The sequence below is a fragment of the Triticum dicoccoides genome, chromosome 4A (genome assembly GCF_002162155.2).
Source record: "Triticum dicoccoides isolate Atlit2015 ecotype Zavitan chromosome 4A, WEW_v2.0, whole genome shotgun sequence".
Lineage (NCBI taxonomy): Eukaryota > Viridiplantae > Streptophyta > Magnoliopsida > Poales > Poaceae > Triticum > Triticum dicoccoides.
In genome coordinates, this window is record NC_041386.1 from 164,610,077 (window position 1) to 164,621,418 (window position 11,342).

Genomic DNA, 11,342 nt, shown 5'->3' on the forward strand with positions numbered 1-11,342 from the left:
CGACTGGGCGACCACGACCTCCATCGCCGGTGGCCAGGCGCTCCCTCGCCTGCCGCCATGGCTGCCTGCCGCCATGGCTGGACGCACCCCGCATATACCAGTGTTGCAACCGTCACCTAAAACAGCTTCAACAGTTGTTGAAAAAAGCTTCAACCATAGACAGAAAAGCTTCAATGGAACTGCACAACAAGGAGAAGCTGCAACCGCAGTTGGATTTTGTTACTACTGGCGAAGTTTTTTGCTACATCCATCAGGCGGAGCTGCGACCTCGCGATGATGACAACGACGATTTTTGTTGCAACCGTAGCAGTTTTTTGCTACTAACGCTGAAGTTTTTGCTACATCCATGTAAGGCGGAGTTGCGACCTCACGAAACACGGCAACAGTGTTTGTTTTTTGCTGCAACCGTAGTAGTTTTTTGCTACCACCGCTGAAGTTTTTGCTACATCCATGTAAGGCGGAGTTGCAACCTCGCGAAAGACGGCGGCGTGGTTTGATTTTTGCTGCAACCATAGTTTTTTTTGCTACTACGGGTGAAGTTTTTTGCTGCAACCTGCATTTTGCCGTGCTACCATTGGCGTCAAGTTTTGCTACAACCGGAATCAACAGTTGAAAAAAAAAGCTTCAACTGGCGGTGTTTTTTGCTGCCACCATTGATGAATTTTGCTACAACCTTTAATCAGGGGGTCCGGCGGCGGCGCTGGAGTGCGAGCGGCGGGGCGCGCGACTGCAAGCTGCCGGAGCTGCAACAGGCGACTGGTGTTGACGGAGCCGCGACCATCACCAGGGGGGGGAGCTGCAACCCACGGGGCGAAGTTTTTGCTGCATGTAGATCCCGTCGAGAAACATGAGAGAAGATGGCGGAGACCGGCGGCGAGCGCGGCGACCGGTGGCGAGCGCTGCATCCAGTAGCGGGGGCGGCAGAGAGAGAGGTCCAGGCGACGGGGTGATGGCCGGCGGCCGGGAGAGGAGAGGAAGAAAGAGAGGAGGGGTCAACGCGGGGGAATCGGACGGCTAATCGCGCGCATCCAACGGCTAGGGCTGGACCGGCCGAAACTGTTCGGCCGGCGCACCGGCGCCTAGCATCGCCCTTTCTCTATCTCCGTGCTTCAACTTTGACCGTAAATTTAACTACGAAAACCGATTGACCGTAAATTTAACTACGAAAACCGATTGCGACGGGAGCAAAAATTATATCATATTCAAAAGAAGTTTTCGGTTATATAATTTTTTCTCCCGCCACAGTTGCTCTCGTTGGTTAAATTTATGGTCAAAGTTGGACCTCACGAAGCGCGGTCGCACTATATTTTGAAACGGAGGGAGTATAGCAAATCTTTTTCGCCAAAAACGGTATGAAAGCCTCGAGAAAAATTCCGTCGCCGGGACTTGAACCTGGGTCTCTCGGGTGAGAGCCGAGTATCCTAACCACCTAGACTATGACGGAGGATATGTTCATAAGCTTTAGAGTCTGAACCATATCTATAATCATAGTCACTTGCCCTTTCACCTATGTCTTTATGCATACATCCACACACGGCCATATTAAGTTTATGTTTAATCCAAATTCATGTTTTGCATTGGGAGACGGCTCTCTCGTCTATCACATTCCTTTCTGTATTCACATACTTGAATGCAAGCTTGACTCCGGGACTGAATGCATCATCGTGCTATTGCTCGGGTCCAAGAGGAGATCAAACGAGGTGAGGGAGTACGGATCCAGTACAAGACTCATCTCCTCCCTCGCATTGCTTATCGGACTTTCCACCGGCACCACCTGTTGCATTCCAAACAAAAGTTCAAGACAAAACACTATAAGCATTGCAATTTACAGGCTACAAATCCAAGACGGAAAATTCTCGTGCCGAATTCAGTTTGCGGTTACTGACAACTAGTCAATGTAGCATACCTTGTCTGGTTGCTGGAAGGAGTTCTCATCCCGTAGAGAACCAGATGTAAGTACCGTCTTTATGGATCCAAATGTCTGAATCTCATTCTCCAGCCCAGTTATGGAGATACTAAGATCTACAGCCTTGTTGCCGAAATTGAGAACCTGACATAAACGGATTTGGTTATTTCGATTTTCATCAGCTCAGTTTAATTCCGGGACAAGGGAATAAATGCACCTTTATTTTTAGGTAAGTATTGCCATCTTTAGAATTCTGCCAAGTGATAGCCGATGCGACCAGTTGATTATAGTTCGATACTTGAATGGTAGATGGATGAAGTGCTGCACCACTTGACTCCTTGAAGAAGTGTAACATCCAGTAGTTTGGACATCCATAGTGCTGCCATGAGTTGAAGACTATGGCATCTGGACTCCACCTATTATTAAGCACAAACGTATTTCCATGGATGGCAAAGGCATCAGTAGAAAAATTGTAATGATGTACAAGTGTATTTCTCTCTCTAGGGATCGTTCCATCTCTCTACAGAATTCAAGTCAATGGATTATCCAAAATTTTAGCTTAACTTCACGTAGACAAACTGTGGCACGTTGTCAGAAGTACACTGACTGATTTATTGATTCAGAGAGTTGAATCATTTACCTGCGATCATTGTCATTTACGAAGAGTGGAGCACAACTTGCCATTTCTACAGCGTCGCTGCGTACAAAAAGTTGGTAAAACACGCAAGTTCAAAATGACTGCTGTCATCGCCATGATGCCAAACCAGAAGTAGAATACAAGAACCTGTTTCTTTCTAATCCAATAAGAAATGCAGCTTCAGCTAAAGCAGCTACTAGTGTTCCTCGGCCAGCATCATTTCCAGTCACAGCATATTCACTAACAATTGCCTAAAATTTACACAGGGTACCGGTTAGTTGTAAGGATGAGAATTGATATTAATAGAAGCACAGCTCGTACCTTCGGTCCGCCTCGGGGTGTGCTGTCAAACATGCTAGATTTGGAAAACATATCACCAGATGAGGTATAGACCTGCCACAGAGCGGATGTCAAACATTGCCAACATTTAAAGCTGAATATATATACTTTATCTAAGTGAAGACCAAGCAACAGTCTTTACATGAACATCATACAGATCAGCAGGTTCGACCGGTGAAATGGTAGATCTATCACAGCTGGATATGATTTTGATATCTGGGTAGGATGCTTTTATTGCAGAATAGAACTTGCGGTAATTCTCTACAAATACAGACAAGAGAAAACTCAGAGATTTAAAAAAAAAGCAGCTTCGATAAAGGTTGCTTTCCTGTATGGCCATCCATGGAGAAAATGTGAAGAAACCAAGAGATATATAAATTAACCTTTATAGTAGTGCATTGAGCATTCCTGATTTCCCATAGAAATATAATTAAGCTGAAAGGGCTCTGGGTGTCCCATTGCTGCACGAACTGAACCCCATGAAGTCCCAGGGTCTCCCCTCGCAAACTCAATACCATCAACAACATCCTGCAAAAGCAAAGAAATTCAAATAACAACAATTTCTTACAAATGGAAACAAGTATTGTTAAGAAAGATCACCTACTATCGCAATCCTAATTAAGATCATTATGCATGGCACCCTTCAGCTAGGCATGTAAGAAATATGTATTTCATGTGGACCTTTGATATATATTTAGTTATTTCCCAGATATTCACGCCAGACTGTAGCCTAGACATTCGAGATTTGTAGTAACAGATAGAATATGGACCAAGTGATTGTTCAATTATGCATCCAAATATAGTAATTAGCCATATGCACTTGTTTCCAAAAAAAACATTGCGTAAGCACACATATATGATTATATTTAGCAGATTCCCTTCTGACTATTCACCCTAGGGATGCCATTTCTGAATCCTAGTTACAAGATTATGTCTGTATTTAATTTTCTATTCTACTTGGTTCTTTACTGAGATGGCTTTTAAAATAAATGGATGGTTCATTTATCATGTAATCCTTTCCTTATTATTGGGGAATAAATTCAGTAAAGAGAGTAAACAGGCAATCGCAATTTTTACTTTGTTAGACTAATGCTCAGAAAATAAGAAAACCTACTAAGGGAGGAATAGATATAGACCATGGCACGTGAACAAATGTATAACAATATTCAAGAACATACCTTTACAAAAGCAGCTATTGTGGCAGATGGCACTTGTTCATTTCGGCTAGCCCCTGCCACAATGAAAAGAATTGATCACATCACCAGATTAGCAAACAATCATTTTTACTTCCTAGACATAGTAATTACCATCATTGACCACCCAAACTGGGCAAGCACCAAGGTCTTCTGCTAACTACAGTAATAAAATAACAAATCTCAGCTTTAGACTGTTTGCAATTGTCTAATGATTTCCAGATCAAAGTCAAGCAGTAGGTTTTTTTACTCACTTGAAGGAACTCAAAGAATCCAAGTCCATCATCAGTCCAGTAGCCCCAAACATCATTAAAATGACCAGGTCTCTCCTCCCAGGGTCCAACAGTTTCACTCCAGCGAAATGCATTTAACAGGTAGTTTCCCATGACATAGTTTCCACCTAAAACATGTAATCAGCATACTATCAATCTCCAGAAATCAATGTTTAATCATAACTGAGCTTTAACCTATTTTCTTAGTTTTAACCTTATGTTACAAAATCTTTTTATCAGAGCTTACTATACTGACTATTACTACTTGCCACTGAATCATGTTGTTCGACACACAACTTCTTTATACAGTTTATGTTACAAAATCTACCAACCACAGCTACATATACTGAGGGAAAACATCAAATGATTATTTGAAACCTCAAAAACACCTAAACGCCAATAGCCTGTTTGGTATGCTGCCAGAGCATTTGAAGCAAGAAAACAAAAAAGTCTTTCTAGAGTGAACTTTTATCCGCGTAGTAAATCATGTTCATGCAGTTTGTTATGCCAAACCCATAAACTGTGTGTGAAGAAGTTTTGTGTAAACAAGATAATTCAGTGGCAACTGATAGTATCAGTTGCTTATAATTTTGCAAGGTATCTTCGTTCAGTCATAGCACATATAGTGATAGAGAGAAGAATATGTATCTAATACAGTACTAGTTTAGTTCGTTACCACGAGTCTACCCAGTCTAATATTGTACTCTTAAGTGCAGAAATACATGGTTGAGAAAAAAGAACAATTAACATATGTCATTGAATACTTGAACACGTAAGCTGACTTTTAGACATAGAAATTGTACAATATTCACAGTACATTGTCAATCTTGTAGTGCAAAAAATCGTGGAACTTCTACCAGATATTAACTACAAGGCATAATATCTTCACCTTTTGATATGAATCACAGATGAAAGATGAAAAGAACAGTGACAAACCTGGGAATTTCAAAAATTTAGGCTTTAGATTTGCCAGCATAGACGCAAGATCTTTACGATAACCATGCCCCTGAAAAGGAAAATGATCGAAAGATACATTGTAATCAACGATGGAAACTCTAGATAATATTCATTTTTCTTCTTAAATTATATGTCATGTGAAAATTAAGAACAAATTGATAATGCTACAAAAGATACACAAATAGATAACTTGATATCTTGTGGATATTTCCAGGGGTAAAAGTATCATAAAAGTACACCGTGCAATTTTAATTATGACCAATGCACCTGTATTAAGAAACATTTGAATGTGAACTACTAGAACTGCTTGCTGAACAATACGTATACATGTACGCAAACTAAGTTTAGTGAGAACTCTGGTCTCAGGTTATTAAATGTTTAGATTTATTTATAACATGATAACTGAAACATAAATAGTTGTAAATTGCACAACAGAATTTCGTATTTACAGCATCAAAGCTATCCATGGACAAATAACTTAAGTTCATTGAGTTGTAAAAAAAATGGATATCTGAAATCATAATTGAAACGTAGATAGTTGTTGCATAATCGAATATATATTTACTGCTATGTTGTGTCTCAATTCTTGTGGATGCAAGGGAACTTTGCAGTCGAAACATGCCATCTGTTATGATACAAAAGGAAAAGGACGATATCCAGATAATAATTGGAAAATAAATTACCATGTAAGTATCAGATGGCATAAGTGATACTTGATCAAACCAAACAATGCCACTTGTTCTGGTTGTAAGCTGAAGCCTTGAGTTAGAATTTCTTTCACTTGATTGCAGATCAAACTCAACCTTCGCCCACTCTTTAAAATCTTCCTTATCAGCCCTACGGAAGAAAGAATTAGAACAAACATCCATTACACGGAGAGAGCCATAGTTGTAATAATAAATGCTGAACTGTAGGTAAATTAAACCACAGTATTGCTTACGTGATGGTATAAGCAGCTAGATTCTGAAGACCATCTGAACTTGTCAAGGAAACTGTTAGATCCATGGAGTCTGATGACCTGATGTACATGCTGACTTTATAAACCTTCGCTTCCTCAATATTCTACAACCATGGTAGCGAAAGCAATTCTTATTGTTATACTCGAAACAAACTTATATTGTTCACATATAAAAGCCTAAAAGGAAGAAGAAAATAACAGATACTGTATCAACTCTAATGCAGTGAGCAGTGAGTCAGTGTGTCACTAATGAGTAGTGACTGCAAAAGATCTAGGTTTAATGGATCTTAATATCTTGTCTCTTGGTATTTGTTGAACATGTATGTACGTATGTAGGTCTGGGTTTTGTATGCTGCACCTGCAGTGTCTCTCTCCCTCTGTATTTTATGTGTATCTTGGGAGACAAGACACCGGCCGCACCCCTTGCACCTATATATGTGCCTAGTGCACGATCAATGAGAATATCGATGCACACAATCCCTTCTACATGGTATCAGATACCGTCACGATTCTCCTAATCGCTTCCGCCCAACCCTAGCCGCCGCCGCCCCACGCCGCCGCCGCTAACTCCTCCCCGCGCCACTGCTCCCTCTCCCCGCAGCCGCGCCGCCCCTCTCCCAGCCGCCGCCACCACTCCCCAACCCCTCCCCAACCCTAGCCGCCGCCCCTCCTCCCCCTCACCGTGTCGCCGCCATGTCCTCCAACGCCTCCACCTACTCCAACCCCTTCGCCGGGCCAGACCCCACCAACATCCGCGACATCAACATCCATGAACGCGTCCCCGTAGTCCTCGATGCCACCGACTCCACGTACTTCGCGTGGAAGACGTATTTTTCGCTCCTCTTCCGCGAGAACAATCTCGTGGATCATGTTGACGGCACCGTCGACTCTCACGCCATGATAGGCGACTCCGAGTGGACCGCGATCGACGCTACGCTCGTCCGGTGGTGAAGTTCTTCACCACCATCTCCAAGGACCTGTTTCACACGGTCGTGAGCGATGGTGATGACGCCGGCGCCGTGTGGGTCAAGCTCAACGGCCTCTTCACCGACAACAAGCTTCAGCGCTGCGTTTTTCTGCAGCAGGAATTTTTTTACTGTCATCAGGATGAACAGTCCATCGATGACTACTGCCGCCGCCTGAAGACGTTGGCGGATGAACTCTGTGACATCAGCGCCAAGGTCGATGACGACCTCCTCCTCAACACCCTCATTGCCGGCCTCAACGAGGACTTCAGCAACGCCGCCTCCAACCTCACCTTGATACCGAAGCCCTCCTTCCCCAAGTTTGTGGCGTACTTGTGGTTGGAGGAGCGCCGGATGAAGGGGGTGAAGAAGCGTGCAGCACCACGCCCTCGCCGCCGGCACCTCTCGCAGCGCCCCGCCGCCACCCGCCCCGCCCGCGCCGCCCCCGGGCTTCTACCCCCTACCGCCCGCGCCCCCGCCGCTCCCGCCGCTCCCCAGCAGCAGCCGCAGGGTGGCGGGCGGCGCGGCAACCGCCGCGGGGGTGGGCGCAAGCAGCAGCAGCCGGCGCACGGGGGGCTCCTCGTCAGCAGCAGGCCACCCCTCCGTGGACCTACGGCACCAACCCATGGATGGGTGCCGTCCACGCGTACTCGATGCTGGTCCCCCGGCCTCCCGCCCCGGGCATCCTTGGGCCCCGCCCGGCGAGCCACCAAGCGTACCTCGCCGCGCCCGGCGACGCCCCCTACTCGGCCCTCCCTGCATCGTCGGTCTCGGGCGATTATGGCGCCGCCCCAGCGCCACCTTATGGCGGGTTCTACCTGCCCCAGGTGCCGCCACCGTGGGATCCCGCCCTCCTCACCGCCCTGCACTCGGCTCCGTCACCTAGCAACTATGGTGGCAGCGGTGACTGGTACATGGACTCGGGCACCACTGCTCATATGACATCTCATCCCGGTAACCTCACGTCTTCTACTCCCGTTCATACTCCCACTCGCATCACCGTTGGTAACGGTTCCTCCTTACCCATTACACATGTTGGTCATATGTCATTTCCCTCTACTTCCACTCCGATTAACATGTCTAATGTTCTTGTCTCTCCTGACTTAGGTACAAACCTTGTATCTGTTTGTCGCCTTGCTCGTGAGAATCCTATTACTGTCGAATTTGATGATGTTGGCTTTTCTATGAAGGACGCCCGTACACGGATGGTACTCCACCGATGTGATAGCCCCGACGAGCTCTACCCGGTGCATCCCTCCGCCACCACCGCCACCCGTCCAGCCGCCCTCGCCGCTAGTGTCGACCTTTGGCACGCTCATCTCGGTCATCCCAGCTCCACAGTTTTACATCAGATTCTTCAAAGTTTTTCATTCTCATGTAATAAGGTTGACAACCACACTTGTGAGGCATGCCGTCTCGGCAAGCACGTTCGACTTCCCTTTAGCAAGTCTACCAACATTTCCACTTTTCTGTTTCAGTTATTGCATAGTGATGTTTGGACGTCCCCGGTTGCAAGCAACACAGGCTATCTATACTATTTGGTGATATTGGATGATTTTTCACATTACGTGTGGACTTTTCCTCTTCGTCGCAAGTCCGGCGCTCTCGTCACACTCACCGCCTTTTATTCCTATGTCACCACACAGTTCGTTCGTCCTATCCTTGCCCTACAAACTGACAACGGAAAAGAGTTTGACAACGTAGCCGTCCGTAACCTCCTCGCTTCTCACGACACCATCTTTCGTCTCACTTGTCCCTACACGTCCCAGCAAAATGGCCGCGCCGAGCGTGTCATTCGCACTCTTAATGACTGCGTCCGCATGTTGCTCTTCCATTCTAACGTGCCTCCTCGGTCCTGGCCGGATGCTCTCGCCACCGCCAGTCTCCTCCTTAACATCCACCCGTGCGACACTCGCTAGAACTACGCTCCTCACCAGCTCCTCTTCGGTGCGGCTCCATCTTATGTTGGTCTCCGCATCTTCGGGTGTCTGTGTTATCCTAGCACCGCGTCCACCACTCCTCACAAACTCGCTCCCCGGTCGGTTCCTTGCATCTTCCTCGGTTACCCTCCCAACACCAAAGGTTGCCGGTGCTATGATCCAGTGTCCCACCGCGTTTATACATCGCGGCACGTGTACTTTGATGAGCTGGTGTTCCCTTTTCAGCAGGTACCGTCCCTCCCCGTGCAGACTTCGGCGCCTCCCGCGGCTCGGCTCGCCCCTGCCACCACCTACAGCGGGCCACCCCCTTCACCGAGCAGCGCCCCAGCCCCGGTCCCGCTAGCGCTCCCTGCGCCCTCAGGTCCGGCCGCCCCCTCCCGCGGCGTCTCGAGTGTGGCCGCCTCCTCAGGCGCCCCCGCCGCCGCGGCCTCTGGCGCCCCCGTCTCCGGCTCGGCCCCGCGAGGCGATGCCGCAGACCCCTCGACGTCCACAGAGACCGGCTCGACCTCCTCATCGCCGGTCTTTGCCGGCGGTGGCTGCACCCCTCACCGGTGTGGTCACTCGGGCTCGGACTTGGACGTTTCGTCCTAGCACGTGCTACACCTCCGACGAGTACGCATGCGCCGCGTCTACCTCGGCCCCGTCCCCGCTGCCTACCTCTGCTCGCGCAACCCTTCGGGATCCGAACTGGCTTGCTGCGATGCGTCAGGAGTTCGACGCTCTGCAGCGCAACCATACGTGGCAGCTTGTCCCGCGGCCTCCCCGTGCCAATGTTATCACTGGCAAGTGGGTTTTCCGCCACAAGACTCGCCCCGGTGGTTCCCTCGGGCGCTACAAGGCGCGATGGGTGGTGCGTGGTTTTCGACAGCGCGCCGGCATGGACTTCACCGACACCTTCGTCCCGGTTGTAAAACCGGGCACGATTCACGCTATGCTCCAGCTGGCTGTCTCTCGCGCCTGGCCGGTTCACCAGCTCGACGTGTCCAATGCCTTCTTGCATGGTCACCTCGACGAGCAGGTGTTCTGTCAGCAGCCCACTGGTTTCGTCGACGCCACCCATCCGGACCACGTGTGCTTGCTCTCCCGCTCTCTTTACGGGTTGAAGCAGGCACCTTGGGCCTGGTACCAGCGGATCACGGCCTTCCTTCAGCAGCAGGGGTTCCGGTCCACACGGTCCGATGCCTCCCTGTTCGTTTATCACCAGGGCGCCGCTACTGCATACCTTCTCCTGTACGTCGACGATATCATCCTGACTGCGTCCTCGCCAGCGCTACATCAGCAGATCACCGCTCGCCTTGGCACCGAGTTCGCCCTCAAGGACTTGGGGGCTCTCCATTACTTCCTCGGCATCGAGGTCGTTCGCCGTGCCACTGGCTTCTTTCTGCATCAGCAGAAGTACGCCTACGAGCTTCTAGAGCGAGCCGGCATGCTTAATTGCAAGCATGCTTCCACGCCTGTCGATACGAAGGCTAAGGTGTCCACCGTCGAGGGCTCTCCGGCGTCCGACGCTCCCTTCTACCGCTCCATCGTCGGTGCTCTTCAGTACCTCACACTGACGCGGCCGGATATCCAGTATGTTGTTCAGCAGGTGTGCCTTCACATGCATGCCCCTCGTGACACCCACTGGGCTCTGGTGAAACGTATCCTCCGGTACATACGTGGCACTACGGCCATGGGTCTCACCCTGACGGCATCCCCCGACACCAGCCTTGTCGCCTACTCCGACGCCGACTGGGTTGGGTGTCCCGACACTCGACGCTCCACTTCCGGCTTCTGTGTATACCTCGGGCCCTCTCTGATTTCGTGGTCGTTTAAACGACAACCCACTGTCTCACGATCGAGCGCCGAGGCCGAGTACAAGGCTGTGGCCAACGCCGCCGCGGAGTGCTCCTAGCTACGACAGCTCCTTCAGGAGTTGCTATGTGAGGTTCCCAAGGCCACGCTTGTCTACTGCGACAACGTCTCCACGGTCTACCTCGCTGCCAACCCTGTTCAACACCGTCATCACCGCCAGACGAAGCATATTGAGCTCGACATCCACTTCGTTCAGGAGCATGTCGCACTTGGTCGTGTTCGAGTTTTGCATGTGCCCACCAATCAGCAGTTCGCCGATGTTATGACGAAGGGACTACCTACCTCGACTTTCGAGGGCTTTCGGTCCAATCTTTGCGTCAC

The 11,342-nt window shown here is 48.9% G+C and overlaps 1 protein-coding gene and 1 non-coding gene across 3 annotated transcripts in view; both read right to left on the reverse strand.

Moving 5' to 3' along the window:
- Positions 1 to 1,371: 1,371 nt before the first annotated feature.
- On the reverse strand, positions 1,372 to 1,444 carry TRNAE-CUC. The gene has a single exon. It is a non-coding gene; the product is annotated as a tRNA-Glu (tRNA).
- The window catches only part of LOC119285541 (alpha-L-arabinofuranosidase 1-like), a 14,244-nt gene continuing 4,339 nt past the window's right edge, over positions 1,438 to 11,342 (reverse strand). For both annotated transcript variants that reach the window (XM_037564839.1, XM_037564840.1), the window contains exons 5-18: positions 6,245 to 6,366; positions 5,988 to 6,141; positions 5,284 to 5,353; positions 4,330 to 4,475; positions 4,190 to 4,235; positions 4,061 to 4,113; positions 3,266 to 3,410; positions 3,025 to 3,143; positions 2,865 to 2,936; positions 2,691 to 2,794; positions 2,547 to 2,603; positions 2,124 to 2,322; positions 1,907 to 2,050; positions 1,438 to 1,774 (exon numbers count right to left, since the gene is read on the reverse strand). In XM_037564839.1, the coding sequence (XP_037420736.1) occupies positions 1,619 to 1,774; positions 1,907 to 2,050; positions 2,124 to 2,322; positions 2,547 to 2,603; positions 2,691 to 2,794; positions 2,865 to 2,936; positions 3,025 to 3,143; positions 3,266 to 3,410; positions 4,061 to 4,113; positions 4,190 to 4,235; positions 4,330 to 4,475; positions 5,284 to 5,353; positions 5,988 to 6,141; positions 6,245 to 6,366 (1,587 nt within the window). In that variant the 3' untranslated portion in view covers positions 1,438 to 1,618. The remainder of the gene's footprint in view (positions 1,775 to 1,906; positions 2,051 to 2,123; positions 2,323 to 2,546; positions 2,604 to 2,690; positions 2,795 to 2,864; positions 2,937 to 3,024; positions 3,144 to 3,265; positions 3,411 to 4,060; positions 4,114 to 4,189; positions 4,236 to 4,329; positions 4,476 to 5,283; positions 5,354 to 5,987; positions 6,142 to 6,244; positions 6,367 to 11,342) is intronic.